At 37.5% G+C, this 20,384-nt stretch overlaps 1 protein-coding gene across 2 annotated transcripts in view; it reads left to right on the forward strand.

The window, feature by feature from the left end:
• Positions 1 to 20,384, forward strand: part of NLK (nemo like kinase) — a 147,547-nt gene that overhangs the window by 105,869 nt on the left and 21,294 nt on the right. For both annotated transcript variants that reach the window (XM_037162752.2, XM_037162751.2), the window contains exons 4-6: positions 13,579 to 13,685; positions 15,205 to 15,290; positions 18,727 to 18,936. In XM_037162752.2, the coding sequence (XP_037018647.1) occupies positions 13,579 to 13,685; positions 15,205 to 15,290; positions 18,727 to 18,936 (403 nt within the window). The remainder of the gene's footprint in view (positions 1 to 13,578; positions 13,686 to 15,204; positions 15,291 to 18,726; positions 18,937 to 20,384) is intronic.

Here is a 20,384-nt window from a genome sequence, read left to right on the forward strand (position 1 = left end):
CCTTTCCTAGTCCAGCCAAACCAGTTAAATACCCTGTTTTGCTATATGAAAGCTTTTAACACATCATTGATAGTTTTTCATACATCATTTGTTCATTCTACTTAGAATATTCTATGCACATAAACTCTAGATAGTGAGTTTTTTAACCTGATGGGTAGTTTTTTTAGCATAAGACAGTATCATAAATTTTCCCATGAATACACAACTTGAGCTGTTCAGAATTAATAGCTCTGTTATTAAAGGACTTATTTAGTGTAGCTTTCTTGTGACATATTTGCACAGCACCTTATCAATAGTAAGCATTTATTCCTAACAGTGTATAAATTGCCCCAGTCCTTACTGACTATAGAAGCTGTGTAATGAATCAGTCTTACTCTTTCCCCTTTGTCTAAGGAGTGGAGACACTCTAAATCACAGATTGATTGGTTGGAAGGCCTAAACATGGGAATGTGGAAAATTGACCTTCGTCCCATATTCTTGGAGGATTGGAGCATCAGACAACTGACAAGCGTCTCCCTTTTTTCTCCTACAAAGCCTTGGTGGCTCCTCCGGTACATGTTCTTGGTATCATGCTCTTCGTAGAGCATCTAAATAACAGCACTCTGAAATCAGTCTCCTTCTCCATTCCTTCTGTCTGTCGTACTTCATCATCCCTTAGTTCTGCTGCTTGACGGCAGCAGCCTTGAGTTTAGTGACTTACTGTCACAAGATCCTTGTCCTCTGTTTACTTCAAAATCCTTATGATTGGTTCAGGGCCAGTGTAGCCAGCAGATTCTGTTAGCACTGGAAACAAAAACTATTACAGCAGCCAAGAGCTTGGAGCCTGGAACCAGACTGCCTAGATTTGAGTCCCAGCTTTGCCTCTTACTACCTATATAGTCTTGGGCAAGTTACTTATTCTCTCTGTGCCTCACTTCCCTGGTTACTAAAATCAGAGTAACAATTGTACCTACCTCACAGAGTTATTTTGAGGATGAATTGGAATGGAAAGATAGACTGACTGAGGCAGAACTTAGTGAAGCAGAAAGACAATAGGAATTCATACGAACTTTCTCATGCAGAACAGAGTATGTCAAACCCACCAACAGATGTCATTGGAAAGTTCTCATCACAAACAAATACTTTCATCATGGCCTAACAGTAACAAACCTATCCTATTTATAAAGAGGATTTTCTTTATAACAAGATGTGAACTCATAATGAGGAATGCGCTGTTACAGAGAGAGGATTTTTTTTACACAATATGTAAACTGTTAATGAGAAATAGGTTAACTTTATAGCATTCCATATTGCCTTACCTCGTCTCTTCTTCCCAGAAAATATATTTAATATACACTTGCTAGTACCTCCAAGCCCTTCATCCAGACTGCATACACATTGTATCATTCTTCCTGCTATTTTCATTACCTTACCAAACTTTTCTTATTAATTAAAAGGATATTGCATAATTTTCTCCTTCAGCCTGCCATCCCAAGAACCACTCCCCTTTCAGGCCCTGTAGTGGTAGTCACGCCCCTAGTAGTGGTCCCTTCCTGGTTACATAAAGGTTACGTAAGTGTATTAGCAAATCCTGAGGTTGTTCCAAGACTCCAACTCACAATTGGAGGGTTTTTTTTTTCCACTGTGCTTTGAAGAGAGTGACTGTACGTAGCTGAAACAACTTATTCACACCAGCTCTTTCAAACACCTGTGGTCCAGGTGAGGCAAAAAAAAAAAATCAAAAACTTGAGTCTAGTCTTTCACCTCTCCATGAAAAATAAATATCTCTCTAAAATTTAATAGCTGGTGGGACTGAAATGCCGTCAGGCCTCCCAATTATTAGAGGGTGATATTGAATGATAACAAAACCACACCTAATTTGAGCTGCTGAAAAGACTCATAACCCCATTGTCATTCTCCTGAACTGGTTAACCTTCTGGTTAGCCTTCCAATTGTTAGCCTCTCGACATTTAATTCAAGTGTGAGAGTTTAGATAGGCTCATAGGACTACTTATTTGATTTTTTGATATATCCCACTGTTCTGACTACTTTCTGAGGTTGGTAGACACCAGGAAGCGTGTGTTATGTGGAGACCCAGAGGTTTCAGAGGCCACTAAATATATTAGACCTGCCTTAATTGGAGGACATGGGGAAGCACTGGGGCTTTTAGCCACTTCATAGACCAGCTGAGTCTCCCTCTACGAACTCAGTGTATTTGAGAGCAGTACTTCAGGGAACTTAGTAGACGTACAGCATACTAACACAAACCTGTATTTTAGCCAGAGTACAATTTATTTATGTACTAATGATATCGGTTTGCTCTCTGAATACTATGTGAATGTCACTATTAAATATTAAGAGCACTAAATTATATAGTTGATGATAGGTTTAACAACTAATTATGTGTTTAATTGATAATCTTTTCCTCTTATTGTTATATCACTTAGAAATGGCAAGAGAGCCAGATCATAAAAAATAGGATAAAGTCAAAATAGCATTTTTTTCCAAAGGAAATACGTCATGCACAAGCCAAGTGAAGTTTTGTTTTGTGTGTATGTGTTTTTATTGTTTTGGAAATGTAGATAACAATCTGATAGCTAATTTTTACCACCCTGGCTCAAGACTTAAGATTACCAGCAGCCCTTTACCCAAAACTGGGAAACCCCTATGTGGAGTTTAGAGATCTCACAGAGCTTAGCACTTGTAATTACTCCCTTTACTTTCCAGTTTGTCCAAAATCAGCCCAGGGTCCCTCTCAAAAACAATATGTACCATAGAAAACTTTCCTGGTCTAAGAAAAGGTTTTTTGTCCTCATGAAGCAATGTGACTTATCATGAACATAATGCTGTTTGGTGCCCCAAAACCACGTGAGACCCCATTAATAAGTGAATCAAATTGTCTCTTCAGCAGTGATAGCCTTTTGATAGTGCTTGATCTTTCCTTTTAAGATCAAGAGCGTAAAAGAGCCTTCTCAGTTAGCTGTCTGTTTTGTGTTCCTTTTTTACTTATATTCTTTTTGTTTTTTTCTGGGAGGCAGGGAGAAAAGATGAAAAGAAGTAACACAATCAATTTGGCAAAGGCATGGACTTAGCTCTCGGGCAGTCCTAAGTTCAACTGTGAATTCTCCACTCCTCCCAACTTACTAGCTTTTTGACCTTGAAAAAGTTATTGAATACTCTTCCCTGAACCAGATTCCTCAGTGATAAATGGAGATAATATTTTTCTTTGAAGAACTGTTGCAAGGAATAAACAAATTGATGTATGTAGGACATTTGGCACAGTGCCTAACATTGATGTTTAATAAACTCAGTACCCTTCCTCCCTTTTATGTTGATGATGATGATGATGATGATGATAGCAGCTACCACATAAGCCCTGGCATGAACTTGCCTAATGTTATCAAGCTAGTAAATGGCAGAGTCAAGATTCTAACCTCATCTGTGATTCCAAAACCTACACTATACTTCCTCCCACTGCCTAAATCCATTTAACTCCTCATTTTAAAAATTCAGGTTCCTGGCCTCTCTTCTGAAGTAGAATTAACTTCATTCACCTTTTTTCTGAGGCGTAGTTAATCTTTTGAAAGACAGCACAGGTTAAGAACAAGGGCTGGGCTGTAGTGCTAGCACTGTAGAATACTAAAATCTTAGAGTAATTAGGAGTAGATAAATAAATTTATCCAGCTAAATAAATTTAAAGCTGGATACCTAAGATACAGAAAACTCAATACCAACTGTTTTTCTTTCTTGGTCAAGCTTTCGTGGCTATGTAGATTGAAATTTTTTGCTCCCTTGTTTTCTGTATTTGATTTTTATGTATCATCTCAGTCTTTTCTAACCTTTTGAATGTTGCCTTACATTCATCCGTCTTTTTTCTGTGTTGTCATTGAGTTAGCGTGCTCTCTGCACCCACTCAGTGTCCATTCAGTATTTATTGATGCTAATGATGATGGTTAAACAAAGATGCTGTTGGCACCAGTCCTGCAGCCTCTGAGACTGCTTGGGTAATCATGACTTCCTAAAAACAGAAAAGGACTCGATCATCTTGCTCGTAACTGAGGTCAGAGTTTGGTGTCAGCATTTGTTTCTGTGGTGATTGTGTAGCTTTTTCTGCAGAATTACCTTTGGCAGTTGGAGTAGTTAGGCTTTCTGGCATGGGGCTGATGATCGTACATTCTTAAATTACTTTCAAAAATAGAGCATCCTAGACGTGTGTTAAACAGATATTGATCATAGTACAGATTTGTTTAAATTGGAGCCAGAGGTCGGGGGAAGCTTACCATTGAGTGTAGTTTACTGCCTGGCTCTAGACTTGTTTCCTACCTGGTCTTGTAGCCTATAAAAAAAGTTGTACAGAACTACAGTTATACTAAATACCCCTCACTTTTCTCTGCCTTTCTGATCTATCTATTATATTCCCACCTCATTTCTTCTCAGAAGAGTCCCTTTTTTGTTGTTCTAAACTCTGTCCTATGTGAACACAATTCCTTCCCCAGCAGCCTTCGTGGGAGGCCAGCAGCATGTCCTGCATCTTCCGTTTGGGCACTCTGCACTACCAGCTCTGCTGTGCATTACTCCAGACTGGAGCATCATCGAGGTTGAATTTATAACTTACTCATGGTGGTGTGTCTCCGTAATTTTAGTATCCAGATTCTCAGAACAGGAGGAGGAAAGAAATAGGGGAAAATGTAATAAAAGAGGAAATTTTTGTGCAAAGAAAAAGATTATAACCAAATGCAAAATTAATAGTCTGTGGCATATTTCATTTAGTAAAAAGTAAAGATTGTTACTTCTTTCTTACCATATTTAATGATTCCCAAACTTATACTTTCAACTTAGGCCTCCCTAAGGCCTGTCCTAAATTTCCAGCAATCTCTGATTCAGATTTTTTTTCCATATCAAGGACTACTAGCCCAGCCCTCTACCCTGCTCCATACAGAAAGTTAACGGGGGGGGGGGGGGTATCTGTTACACACACACACACACACACACACACACTGATTTTTAAAGTTCTCATTCATTAAATAGGGAATATGAACCTATTCAAATAAGCTTATATAATTCATAGATACAGAGAAATGTTTATTGAATTGTCAGCTTTAGCTTTGTGATTTGCCTAAGGATAAAAGGAATAAGATTTGAAGGAGGTATATACTCAGGAGGTAGAAAGAGGCAAAGAGAGTATGCGATAGAAAAACTTAACTCTATGGGTTTTTTTAATTTTTGTATTATTTTTCAGTTGTTGGCAAAAGGAGGATCATTGTTGGCCTGTCATCCTGACAGTCCTTCACCCCCGTCCAGACCTGTTACATGAGAATGGCCCCAAGTTGTTACGAGGATTAAATAGGGTGAAATGTGTTAAAAGTGGTATGCAGTGGGCTCAGAAATACTTCTCAGCAAACTGGAATTATTTCTCATCTGAGGTTGTGGCCTACTAGTGACAGAGTGAAGACCACAATTCAGGTGCTAGAAGAAATGAATAAAAGTACTTGAGTGGATTTGACCAATTGCTTCAGACATTTTCAGATTCAGTTCCTTCCACAAAAAGGAAGACTAAAAATGAGAATAGTCAGTTCTTTTGAATAACCTGCCACTTGAGTTGTAAAGAATTTGTTGAGATAATTCATACAAAGTACTTAGGAAGTGCCAGGCACATAGAACTCAACAAATGTTCATTGCTTTTGTTTTGTATTATTTCTCATGTGCTTTTTAAAGAAAATTTTACAGTGAACCATTTTAGGAAACCAAATGTAAGTAAATATGTAAACAAGTACAAGTTTTTGCAGATACAAGTAAATTGGCAGTTAGAATGTGCATGCAATTTAGAAATTCAGTAGTTGAAGAAATCATAATGATTTCTTAAGATGTTTAAAAGGTTAAATCTCTGTAGTCACTGGAATTTAGCAATTCTAATAATTTAGAGATTTCTCTCTTTAAAGTAATATGTCTTGGTTATGCTGCTTTCTGGTGGCAGGTCTGGCATGTTCAGTTCCAAAGCAGTTCCTAGAGGCTTTATGAGGTTAACAACCATAACATTGTTGTGGTCTTTGAAAGACTGTGTTGTGATTGCTTGTCTAATTGTTCATCTCCCTCTTTAAGCTGTAAACTCAGTGAGGGCAGTGACTCTTGCATTTCCAGTGACTGCTAGTAGAGTGTTGAAGAGTGAACAGAGTGACTTCTCATTCAAAAACACATGGTAGAGGAGAAATTCTGAAAGCTGCACCATGTAATGAAATATTGAATTTCGTGTTTTTCCTAGAAACCTAGTTTTTGTAACATGAAAGTAATGTCAGTCTCATGGATTTCATTTTCTCTTTTAATAGTAAACCAAGTGGGGGGAAATTTCATGGAAACAGTCAGGCCTCAGAATCTTTAAATGTAGGTTTGAGTCCGGGCTCTGGGGTCAGCAGTTTGACCTCCCCCAGCCTTGGAGAGTTACAAATCGGGCATTATGAGAATTAAACGAGATGACACAGAAATTGTCATGCGCTGGCTTCCTTTCTCTTTTTCTTTTCCTAGTACAATAATAAAAAGTAAGTCAGCTTTCTTTATTTCAGAGTAATCTGCATACTGGGATGTTATTTGGTTAATAAATGGGAATAGTAGGCCAGCTTCTACGGGAAGCAACTTGAGGTAGAGAGAGCACTAGACTAGGAGTCAGGAAATCTAAGGTAGTCTTAAGTTTGTGTTTTTATTAAGTGATGTTCCCCCATAATTAATAATATTTGAGAAAGCAACAAAAGGACTATTTTCTACTACATTATAAAGAAACTTCTAAAATGTCAATATTTAAAAAATTAACTCTGAAACAACACAAACACTGTTGTTTTTCTTGGGCACCTGAGACATTAGAGCTGCCACGCTCTTCCCGCCCCCCATACGTTACAATTGTTCATTTGCATCATTCATGTTTTGAAGCAAATCAGTACATTTTGAAATACATATTTCATGGAGCTTCTTAACTAATTGCCGTAATCAGCAGCAATTTATTTTATGGCAGGGCTCTTCAAATCACTCTGAGGTTGGCATACCATGCACAGTGTGTTTTTTATGGTCCATTTCATGGAGCTTCTTAATGATGGGTTTTAATAGAAGCAAATGGTTAACTTTATTAATATTCTCCTAAAGCCCTAACTTTGGTCCTTTAATTTATCTTTATCCAATGGTAACTTAAAAGGCCATAGCGAAGTCGACCCCATGGGTAGGTACATCAGCTGTTGGAGAGTCTGTCCCATTTAGAAGGACAAGAAAAGGGGAAGAGCACCCTGTTTTTCCTCTTATTTGGAGACCCTCATTAAATTACTCAGAAACAATAATCAGATAGCTGCTGTTCAAGTTAATGGCACCTCTGAGTTCCTGTCAAGAGAGCTTTATTTAATGTGCAACAGACCTGGAGTGATGCAGGTGCCTTTTCAGGCCCTCATTTAATTTAAGCTGCTTTTGTTGGCATGGCAACTAGTTGAGACATCTGGGAGACATTATGCTGGGGATTGAGACTTCAGAGGATTTCTGCTAGAGCAAAGCAGAAACCTTATCATAAAGTGGTATGTGTTGCTTCTAGATTTCTGCACCTATGCTGTTAGTTCTTCAAATTCAGGAATTGTACTTTCCCAAGAAATAAATTTGTAAAAGGTTGGCCTGGTCATTGGCTTGTTTTCTATGAAGAAAAAACTGCTTGGGGCATGAAAAATGTATTTCCGCTGAAGAATTTACTTTGCCAAACTAAAGCTTGACAAAACGTAATCTCTGCTGAGCAACTGTTTTAATCAGTTTGTAAAAATTATACATTTAAAAATGTTTCAGTCTTTTATGTTTAAAAGATATCAGTGGAGGGGAAAGCATCCCAGCACAGAGGTAAACCAAACAGTAAAGGTAGACGGGGGCTCTGTGTGGTTTTGCTCCAGACTTTCTGGTTCAATTAAAGAGTTTATTAACTGACCCCATTCTTTTTTAATCCAGCCTATCATTTTCTCAGGAAGCAGAGATGTGAAAATAGCCCTCTTAAACTCTCCTTTCTTAATAACTATAACAGGAAGTTGAATGAAAGGTTTTTCAAGTTCACAGATCCTGAAGGCAGAGACATGGTGATCTAGTTATTTGTGTTTAGCAGAGGGAAAAACTACTGGTTTATATTTTGACAAATAAAGTAAATTATTTTGTGAGAGAAATAAAGCATATATGTATGTGGTTTGCTCTGTGTTAGGTTGAACCACATTAAATTATTAGTTTTGTTGATCAAAAATGATCTAATATTGTCAGTTCAAATCTCATGTTCGGGGTCAACAACACCCTAATATGGGAATATATGTTTTATTGTGCTAAATGAAATGTAATGATTTTTTCCTGAAAAAGTAATTATTTTTTAAATACCTGGTTAGAACAGGACCCATACCAGCCAGGCAGTGTTTTTACCCCCTTTCTTTGAAAATGTCACTGTTAGAAGAAAGCATGAGAACGTGATTTCATACTTATTCTCTGCTTTTGGCTCTTGTATCAGTTTGTTCCTTTTATAAATCAAAACAAGATTTTTTAAGTACCAGCACTGAATTCAACCTGAAAACTTGAAAAGTAAGACATTTTCTCTGCCGCCTGCATACAGACCAACTGCGACTACTAACAGTAAGGGTTCTGGCATCACAACTTGGCTGCCAGTTTTGTGGGTGTGGGAGACAAAATAGAGTATAACCTGCTCTTCACTTCATGCAAGAACTTTTCAGCCCTGGCAGGAACAAAAATTGTCAGTTAACTCAGATGTGGCTGACATCCCATACAGATAAGTGCTTTATACTCTATTTAGGAATTTTTTTTTCCTGAGTAAAACCTCAAGTTGACAACACTTAATATGATGGTAGTTGTGAAGTTTTTCTTCTTTTGTTTTGTTCCTGTGTAATATTTCTTTGTCCCTTGAGATTTCTGGAACCAACTCAAGAATATCGGTACTTCTGCCCGGCTGGTGTGGCTCAGTGGATTGAGTGCTGGACTGTGAACCAAAGGGTCACAGGTCGGATTCCCAGTCAGGGCACACGCCTGGGTTGCGGGCCAGGTCCCTGGTGGGGAGTGCACGAGAGGTAGCCACACATTGATGTTTCCTTCCCTCTCCTTTCCCTCTAAAAATAAATAAATAAAATATTTAAACAAGCTTCTAAAAAAAAAGAATATCAGTACTTCTGATTAAGGCTCAATGGTGAACGTAGAAGTCTTTCCTGTCTCTATCCTATGATTAAGATTTTGCTGGGGTGGGGGTGCCTGTATGGTGTGGCCACTTGGTTGGCGTGTCATCTGTCCTGTAACCAAAAGGTCTCAGGTTTGATTCCTGGTCAGGGCACTTGTCTACATTGTGGGTCCAACTCTGCTGGAGGCAACCAGTCGATATTTCTCTCTGTGTCTCTTCCTCTCTCTCAAATGAGAATAAAACAAACCTTTTTTAAAAAGAGTCTAGCGGAAAAAAATTTTTCAGTATATATAAGAAGATTAATATCCTTAATTTGTAAAGCAAATATCCTCTTGCAAATAAAAATTATCACCCAATAGAAAATGGAGCAAAGGACAAGAACAATTCTCTTTTTCTCTCATACTCACATATTTATGTAGCCAATAAACATGTAAACAGTTTTTAACATGAAAACACAGTTCATAGAACACAAATTCTTAGTGCCAGTCCTCCCTGCAGTGCCCCTAAAATGTCAGTAAAGGATTAAAAACTAAAAGAGGCAGAAACCTGTGCTGGCAGTACTGAGAAATCAGAACAGGTTGCTTCTTGGTACAGAACATCAGAACAACTCAGAAACTGGAGGCATCGGGTATCTCAGAAAATAGGGATGTAGGTAGGCCTAAATTCAGGATCGGTTGCAAGCCTCTAAGCAGTAATAAGATGTGTAAATTTCCTCCTGTCCTGCAGACTAAAACTTATTCCCTGGAGACAACATGAGCTGAGCCATGATGTCTTTTATCCCTTCCCCCAACTCACACAGAACTCTGCAGATCTAAGTTATACTACCATGTACCCTTAGGCAAGTTACTTGCTTTCTGTTAGCCTTGATTTCCTGTTCTCTAATTGGGGATTTAACCACTGACCTTGGAGGATTGCTGTGAAAATTATATAATTATGATATATATTTAAAATTCTTAGTAGAGTAACTAGTACCTTGTAGGTGCTCAATAGTTCATTCATTCCACAGATATTTATAGGGACTTTATGCAGGCATTATTTGTGAAAATTTGGGATAGACTTGTGAATGAAAGAGACAAAAACCCTTGCCTTCGTGAAGCAGGGTTGGGCAGACAGACAAACAATAACCATAATAATTTTGTAGAGTAATTACTAAAGGGGAAAAAAGTAGAGCTATGTGAGGGGGTGGCAGTTGGATAAAGTATGCCAGATGCAGTATTAGAACGGTCAAGGTAGGCCTCTTTTGAAAAGTAGGATTCAAGTAAAAACACAAAGGAGGTAAAAGAGCCAGGAGATGTCTGGGGAAGCACAGTCTAGGCAGAAGGAACATCTAGAGCAAAGGCCTAGGGTGAGAGGGTGTCAAGAATGTTCAGAGAAGAGCAAGAAAGAGAGTGATGGGTCAGAGAGGAAGGCCAGATCATTTATGGCCCTGTAAGGACATTTTTAGGATTTTGAAATGGGAAGCTTTTGCAGAAGAGTGACATAATTTGACTTTGATTCTAAAAGGTTGTTCTGTAAAATGCATACAAAAATAAAGTGAATTGATGAACAGAAAGAGCCACGGATAAATTTGTGCTAAAACAAATAGGATAAAACAGTGTAAGTGTAGGATCTAGGTGATGGGTGTGTCACTGTTTATAATTCTTTCAAATCTTATGTGTGTTTGAAAAGTTTTATAAGAAAAAAATTTTTAACTATTAAGAAACACTAAATCTAACTCATGATAATACTGTAAATTAACTAATGTGTATCATTTTACAGAGTGATAGCATTTATGGTATCATATAAGGAAATACTGAATGCCAAATTTCACTTAACCTTCATTATGAAGTAAAATGTATTTCTTTGGAAAGAATGTGGTTAATAAAACTTAAGATAAAAATCATACCTAAGAGCCCTGGCTGGTGTGGCTCAATGGACTGAGCACCAGACTGCGAAGCAAAGGGTCACCGGTTCAATTCCAGTCCGGGCACACGCTTGGGTTGCAATCCAGGTCCCCAGTACAGAGAGTGCAAGAGGCAACCACACTTTGATATTTCTCTTCCTCTCTTTCTCCTTCTCTTCCCCTCTAAAAATGAATAAATAAAATCTTTTTTTAAACAAAGTACAGCACATAATATTTTATAATAACTTACTGGTTTATGTTTTACTGTAGATGTCAATTCAGAGTGTGCTCTTTATGCTTATAAAAATGATCAGTTGGCTGTAAAAAGTATGCACTGTGTTATGCCAGTAACCTCATACATCTCATATTTACCACATCTTTCGATTGCACACTTTTCTGTTGTGCTTCATTTAATTTTGTATTGTTTAATTCATCGTGGCCCTTAAGTATACAGAATCTGCTAATGTTGCTAATAAGAAGCCATGTTGAGAGATTGACCTGGAATTGAAAATAAAAGTGATCAAGGACTATGAAGGTGGAAAATCAGTGATGGGTATTGGTCAGTCAGACATGTCCCATTCCGAAGTGACAGAAGCTGTTCAAACACCTGCTTCATTAAAGGCAACGAGACTAACAAAAATTTGAGAAGGGCCTATATGAAACATAGAGAAACTTCTGGTGACCTAGGTTGATGATCAAACACAGAAGCATGTCCCTCTTAAGTGCCATGATGATCCTGGCCAAAGCAAAAAGTTTATGATATTGAAAGAAAAGGCTGAATTTGACTACCATGTTGAATTTACTGCTAACTCTGGGTGTTTTAAATGATTAAAGAATTGTTATTCATTACAAATTGAAAAGTGAGTGGTGACTCTGCAGATGCTGATGTGAAAACAACTGAATAATTTTTGGAAATGCTAGATAAGTGATCGAGGAGGAAAATTATGTGCCAGAGTAAATACAGTAATAGGAATGTTCATAGTGCATTATTCGCTTACAAGCAAATCTGTGAAGAAAAAGCAACCAAGGAAACCACCATGGATATATTTCTGAAAAGAATGGCCCCTCCTCAAGAAGAGCCTCCGGCAGGTCCATCAGGAAGTACTTTAGAAGAAGGCCTTGTTATCGTAGGGGGTGACAGCTCCGCACAGGTTACTGGCCCTGAAGACCTTTCGATGGGATATGTGTGGAGGTGGGAGACAGTGATGTCAAAGACCCTGACCCTGTGTAGGCCTAGGTTAATGTGTGTTTGTATCTTAGGTTTTAACAAAGAAAAAAATTTAATAAAAACATTTAATAAGAATATAATGAAAAATATTTTTGTATAGCTGTACCGTGTGTTTGTGTTTTAAGCTATTATTACAAAAGAATTGTAAAGTTTAAAAAGCTTTTCAGTTTATAAAGTAAAAATGTTGCAGTAAGCTAAGGTGGATTTATTATTGAAGAAAGAAAATCTTTTTTTATGAATTTAGTGTGGCCTTACTGTGTACAGTGATGTCCTAGCCTTCACAGTGATTCAGTATTCACTCATTCACTCACCCAGAGCAACTTCCAGTCCTGCAAGCTCCTTTCGTGGTAAGTGCTCCATGTAGTTGTACCATTTTTTTTATACCACGTTTTTACTGCATTTTTTCTATGTTCAGACACACAAATATTTACCATTGTGTTACAGTTGCCTGCAGTATTCAGTACAACAACATGCTGCAGAGTTGGTAGCCTAGGAGCAATAGACTATATGCCATATGGCCTAAGTGTGTAGGAGGCTCTACCACTTCAGCTTGTTTCAGTGCATTCTGTGATGTTTGCACAGTGACGAAATCGCTTAATGACACATTTCTTAGAATGTATCCCCATCATTAGGTGGTGCATGACTTTACTTAAATCATAAAATTTGCCCAAACTTAGTAAGTTCTTAACTTCAGGCAGAGTGAGACATGAATCTGTCCTGTTCTAGATATAACAAAAGACCCTACCTTTGCAAGAGTTCCGAGTTCCCCATCTCCACTGCTCCCCACGCTCCACCCTTTTATCATTTGCCATATGTTCATTGAGCAAAACTCAATATAATAGTACAAAGCATAGGAAGCTTAAAACTTTAATACATTAAAAAATTAAGGTATTGATTGTACAGTGAATGGTTTGTTGAACTAACCATTTTACACATTTTTAGGAGTGCCATACTTCAACAGTTGATAGGTAGGTCATCATCTTTTCCACTGGTGCGGTGCCCTGGTGGCCTCGGATAAGATCACCAACCCTCTCTTGTTAGAAATAGACCCTAACACTGGTCTTCACACTCTTCCTGGCCTGGCTGTCATTTAAAATGTTTACCCTTATCTGCCTCTTTTAAACAGTAAATTCTTTAATTTTGACAATGTTTTATCTTCTGAGGGCTGGATTCTCACCTCTATTATGCTGTCTAGAAGCTTTCTTTTGCTAAGCTTTTTCCAGCCACAAAAATGGAAATTATTCTTTAAACCTTGGGCCTACTTTGAGGGCATTGGGGGCTGAATTCTCTGAACTCTCCTTAACTTAATGCCTCAAGATATGTTGTCACAGAATTGATGCAGAGTGACCTACATAAAATTATCGTCTCTCCTCAACCACTCAGCTCAGATCATGTCAAAGTTTTTCTTTATCAGATTTTGCGAGGTAAGATTTTCTTTGTAAAGAAAAAGATAGTGTCATTGTGTAAATGAATGTTTTACTTTTCATTTGAACTTCAGTCTGACCTTCTAAGGCTTCTTCCCTAAAAGACTTTTTTCTTTTGACCAACGTATATTTAATAATCTCTGTACTTGATGTTAAATAAGAGGCTTTTAAGGGTAGCCAGATGATTTTTATTTTTAGTGATACAATAGAAGACCCTAATTGATTAGGGAGTTGAGTACGTGAATCTTCAGAGGTGAGTAAGCAGGACGGTTTGTTGAGCGGCGATTGTTTAGTAGGAGGTGACTGAATTCAAAGTAACTGTGTTCCCTGTGGATGTCATCCTTTCTGCCAGTCTGCAGTAAGTGGGCCTGGTCAGAGTGTTGGCTGGTCATACTCCAGTGCAACTCTAGAAAAACAAAGTGACTGTTAAAACCGGAGTGTGGAGGAGACTGGTGGAAACAGCCAGCTAAATAATCCTTCAGTCTGGCTTATTAAAGAGCACAGACTTGATAGAGAAACGATCTGAGCTGATGTCGGAGCTTCCTCTGGCTGATGGGTTTGTCCTTCAGAATTTTTGCTATTACAAATGAATTATTTAAGCCAAAACAGTTTTCTGACCCAGTAAACTTACTGCCCCCTCACCAGCTAAGATTCATATAATTAAGACATTTTGTATAAAGATTGAAAAGCATCAGCCAAAAGGATTAAAACACACAATACTAAAACTAGAAAGTTCACCTTCTATAGATTTGTTGGTGTTCAGCAGTTTGGGTGGGGGAAGAGAACGTTTTGGATATTGGATCTTTTTTTTGCACTTGTAAAAAATTAGATTTGCTATATTTTATTCAAAAGACAGCCTTAAAACTATGACCTTTATCTAGCAGTGCTAAAACCCTCAGTCTTGTAAAATGTCAAAAGCATTTTAAAAGTAGTTAATTACCCTCTTGATTCTGAGTGGTAGAGAAACTACCAACACATCTATCAAGTTTCTGAGTTTTGGTGGATCAGTGAGTGTCTGTCCTGGCAAAGACTCCCTGCTGGCTGATGGGAACTATTGTGTTGGAACAGGCTGAGTCTCAGGTGGAGGGTGTCAGTAGCAGGGCTCCAGTAGCCACACTTCTGAGTAATTCAGGGGTGTTGGTCAGCCTTAACACCGGTGCCTGAAAAGCCTGTCTGTACTTAAACCCAGTAATCTTTTGAATTTAGACATTATCTCTAGTTTTTTTTAAATTACTTTACTGTTCAATTGCAGTTGTCTGCATCCCCCTACACACACACACCACTCTCCCCCACCCCCATTATCTCTAGATTTTGTAAACCTTTTATGACATTTTATTTTACTGTAGCAAAATTATAGATTTTTTCTTTTTGGAGATAAGGCCAAGTCAAACTTTTAATAATGTTCATTATACAGTTATTTAGGGAACCATTTTAATTCTCTATTTCTGTGGTTTTCCCCAGATCAGTGGTTGAGTAAAAGGAATTAAATATCTACAATGAAATCTGCTTGTTATTTCAGGTTTGAAATATCTCCATTCAGCTGGCATTTTACATCGAGACATTAAGCCAGGGAATCTCCTTGTGAACAGCAACTGTGTTCTAAAGGTAGCTTTTCTGTTTATTTAAATCTTAGGGAAAAAATCAGAATGTCAAGGCAGATTTAAAAAAAACATGTTTTTCTGAAAGAAATAAATTTATTTTCACCACTTCACCAAAAATTAAAGAACCCAGCCCTCTCTAGTGATATCACTAGTCTTGGCCATAGTAACTAACTTGTAATGTTGTCTTACAGTTTCTTCATGATGTTCTGCATGTGTTTTGGAAACCCTGAAATTGGAATTACAGTGGAACTAAGAAATAAGAATAGAGGAAGTGATTTCTTTTCAAATTATTCCACTGTTAAAGGAAGTGTGTGTCAGAAGGAATATTGAGAGACCAGTTAGCTTCTATTTATATGAGAATAAAATATGGCTTTTAAGAGGACTGTTTTTGCACAGCTAACATTTTTATGTGCTGTTTGACTAACATAACAAAGTGGGAAAGTGGAAACATTTAAAAGTGGAAATCCTAAACCACAAAGGGGTCAAATGTATTTCCACCATATATAGTAACCAGTAATTCCTCTGAAGAATTGCTTACCAAATTAGTTACAGTTAGTAGCCCCAAAGTCTGATGTCATCAATTTCGGTTTCGCTTTTCCTCCAGTACCATCCCTACCCTGTTGTTGTTGTTTTTGTTAGTGACTCACAAATAGCAAAATCCACATATGTGCATTTCCCCACCTCTGATAGAACTGTGTGTTAGCAGAACTTCTGGGTAGTGAGAAGTCTGCCACATTTTTCCCCATCATAGGTAAGGGCCTTCCTTGAGCTGTGTCATTTCTGTGTAAGAAAATTCAAATTCCACTTATTTTATGAGTAGCTATAGTAATTATGTGGTGCTTCGGTCTGCAATAAATGTGAAATATGAAATATAACTGATTGCATTTGAAAAATAAAACTTTAAAATGTTTTCTTCTTTAAAAGTAGTCGGGAGGGGGAGACAAAGTTGAAGGGTATGAAGAGGTGCGAACTTTCAGTTGTAGACAAGTCGTGGGGATGTGATGCGCAGAATGGGGAATGCAGTCGGCAAAGTCAGGGGAGCTCTGTGTGCTGCCGGATGGGTGCCAGACTTGCCGTGGTACTCACTTCAGGAGACGTAGAGGTACAGATCATTATGGCATACATCCAGAACCAGTATAATATTGGGTGCCAAGCGTAACGAAAATAAATTAATAATTAAAGGTAATCTAGACCATCATTATTGCATAGCATGTTGGCAGTTTTAAACTAAACATTAAAACCAAATGTAAATAAGTTTTATTTTTTATTTTAAGTGCTTTCTTCAGCTGTGGGCCAGTTTTCTTTAAAAGATGGAGTATTCTGCTTTTGAATAAAAATTCTCCCTTCATACATAGCCTTCAAGAACTTTGTTCTGACTCTAAAAAAGTCAGTCTTCTGATTCCACAGAGAAATGAATTGTCTCCAAAACTCACTGAAATATTCCTTCATAGGTCATTGGGTTCATTCCCCCACTACCTATCTCTATAATCCATTTGAAATTTTTTTAGTTCTTAAATTTTAAAACATTACAGTTAAGAATTCTTTGTTCTATTCAGCCAAATCAGTTTTATGACAATTTAAGCCAGTTTCTTATTTCAGTTTCTGGTGGGAGAACTTCACAAAGCATTTTTTTGCAGAGCCTGTCCTGCTTGACACCATTAGCTGCTTGAGGTTCATTTTCCAAGTCATCTGTTATAGACGGTGTTGTAACCTCTGGCTACATGAACGAGTAACTAAAGGAGAATGTCATTTGTGAATAAACAACACATGAATCAGAACAAACTGAAATTTTGTTCTGCGCCCTTGACTTGTTGTAGTGGCCTAGGTGAAAAGTCAGACTAGAGTTCCAGACTATGACACTAATGTTCTTTTCTCAAATGTAAAAACTTACCACAAATATTACAATAAAACATTTCTTTTAAATTAATGTTTTTCATATTATGAATATATTGTTTCCTATTATGCACCAAAAAAAGATAATTTTGCTGGAATTCTCAACATCTTTTTGGTTGTCTGATCATAAGAGCCTTTTATTTTGGGTTTAACTTGTCTTCCAGATAAATTGCCCAAATGACTTCATATCAGACTGATGTTTTTAACAGAGGGCTTTCTTTATATATAACAAAACACTTTTTGGTGGGGGTGTGTCTACGGGTGTTTTTGTTTTAATATAAGTACAAGAAAGAAGAAAGTGGATATAAGTTTTTCACTTGGTTTGGTTTTAAAAGATATGCTAAAAATTCATGGGAAAATAAGAGTTTAAAATTTGTTATTAAACCCTAGCCTTTGGGAGGATTTGAATACCCCCATATACAAACATGAGTTCATTTGATGGGACCAGACATAATAAATTTGGAGACAGAAAGAGAGGGTTGTCAAAAATTAGGGGTAAATTTTTCTTCCTTGAAAGTAATAGTATTTGAAGGTGCCAAACCTTGTTTTGAATAAAATCTTATGCTGTAACCTCAATGTAGAAAACAGACAATGTATTATTGCGTCACTTATATTGACTCATGAAGTTAACCGGGGAGAGCCCTGGAGCTTAGGTGGCCATTACTGTCTTATCTCATCCTCAGTGTGGCCGGTGTTTGCTGTGGTGGCCTAGGATCAAGAAAGTCTTGATTCCTAAAAATAAGCAGAAGTTAGCTGGCACTGTGGCTGTTTACTAACAGCTCACCTTGCAATCTCAGCATACTTTTCAGTTAAACAGAAATAGCAAGAAAGGATTTGTTCTTAGTTCTACATATTAATTGACCAGCCTTTCTCATTGACTGTTATGTCTCCAGGTTCTAGCATATCATCTAAAAAAACATGCAGGCACTCAGTTAAATGTGGCAGGAAGAAGCGAATGAACCTGGTAGCACTGGTAGCACAGTGTGCTCCATTTCGACATTTCACATTTGAGTGTGAATGTTTTAAATAGATATGTGTGAAGTTTAGGTACAGTGTTTATGGAACTCCTGAGGTAACTGCTCAGAAGTATATTTAGCAGGACTCAGTTTGAAACCCAAAGTTTTAAAGAAGTTTTACTATATATATTTTATAAAGATAAAGAACATAGCTCAGGACTTCAAGATACACCTTTTTTTCTCCCTTATAATATCTTCCTTGATAAACTGCAGCCTTGAAAATAAATAGCTTGGTTTCTACATTAAACATAGGAATACACATTCAGCTGTTTTTTTTTTAATTTAGTCACCAATCAAAAAGAGAAGTGAGACACATATTTTTAAGATACATCATTTTACACAGAAATGTGGAAGTGTGAGAGTTTCTTCACTATCTTACAAATAAGATCAAATTATATTTTGACAAATATTCTATACCTGTATCTTTGAAAACTATTCAAAGTTCAAAGGTTTATCAAGATTTTATTTGTTGTTTTGTTTCACTTTACCATTTGTCTGTTTGACAATATTTTGGTAATCTTTTCTATTTAGATCTGTGATTTTGGATTGGCCAGAGTGGAAGAATTGGATGAATCTCGTCATATGACTCAGGAAGTTGTTACTCAGTATTATCGGGCTCCGGAAATCCTGATGGGCAGCCGTCATTATAGCAATGCTATTGACATCTGGTCTGTCGGGTGTATATTTGCAGAACTACTCGGACGAAGAATACTGTTTCAGGCACAGAGTCCCATTCAACAGGTATGATATGCCTTTAGGTTTTTGAAGCTTCCAATTCTGTTACAGACTTAAAGGAAAAATCATCTTGCATACGTGTGTTCATCTTACTGTACTGTCTGAATTGATTGAGCAAATTCAGATTCGCTTAAAATTCAGAAAGTTATGAAAAGATTACAGAGAGATCCATTCTGTAACTTAGAAGCCTATTAGAGGGAGTGTGCACTGTGTTACATATGCTGGTGCACAGGGAGTGTGTACTGTGTTACATGCGCTGGTGCACAAGGAGTGTGCACTGTGTTACATACGCTGGTGCACAGGGAGTGTGCACTGTATTACATACGCTGGTGCACGCAGCACGCTGCTGTTAACAATTTGCACAGTGACATTTTCAGTTGTACGAGGGCCTCTGTTCTTTTTGAATGGGTCTGATTTGAAAATGTGTTTGGTGACTTTATGCTTAGAATATAAATTTTGAGTGTTGGTTTCTTTAAGTCTAAACATTTAGAACATTTCTAATGTTTGTCATGGGGCTAAAATATTTCATTATGTCAGAGAACATCAGAAGTTGATTAAAATGTAGCTTTGAGCACACCATGATACTTCATTGTCTGCCTTTATAGATAATTCATTATTACACATTTTCTTGGGATAATTTCTAAGTATTTTTATTGATAAATTTTAAAAATATTATTTACATGACAATAATGTAACAATGATGAGCTCATGCTGGGGAATCAAATAGGTGGGTTCAAATCCTAGTTCTGCCGCTTCACTATCCATCAAACATTGGGCAAGTTAAACTGGTCTGAGGGTTGTTATGCAGATTAAATGAAGGACTAAAGTTGAAAATAAGGCCTGGCACTCAGTCAGAAAATACGATGGTGGTGGCCTGCCAGGATGCTAGGGATACAGCAGTAAATAAAACACAGTTTTTGCCTTTGTGAAACTTTCATATAAGAGAGAAATTAAATAAGTAAACAAATAAATACAATTCAAGGGATGATACATTCTATAAAGAAAAATCAAAGCAGGTTAGGGACAGAGAATGGCGATGGAGCAGAGCAGTGCTAAAGAGTTCTCTAAAGGAATAACATTTGAGGGGTGACCCAGATGAAAGGAGGGAGCCAGGTACCAGGGAAGAGTGTTGCAAGAACAGGGACAGCCAGCATAATAAAGCCCCTGAGGCAGGACAGCTGTGGCATGTCAGAAGGATGGCATGATCACGAAAGAGCAAGTCAGAGCAGAGGTCAGAGGGAGAGAGAGCCTGACTGTGGCAACCTGGTCAAGACTTTGGATTTTATCCTGTGCAAAGTATGTTGGAAAGCTACGTGAAGGTTTTGAGCAAGGGTGCATTTAGATTTGATTGATCACATTTTCAAAGATCACCCTGACTACTGTGTATCTTTGTACATAATTCATGTACTTGACCAAAAATGGAATCATTTCTTTTTATTCTCTTTCCACAAAGA

This window comes from Artibeus jamaicensis, unplaced genomic scaffold (assembly GCF_021234435.1).
Source record: "Artibeus jamaicensis isolate MK-2021 breed Jamaican fruit bat unplaced genomic scaffold, CSHL_Jam_final contig_2790, whole genome shotgun sequence".
Taxonomy (NCBI): domain Eukaryota; kingdom Metazoa; phylum Chordata; class Mammalia; order Chiroptera; family Phyllostomidae; genus Artibeus; species Artibeus jamaicensis.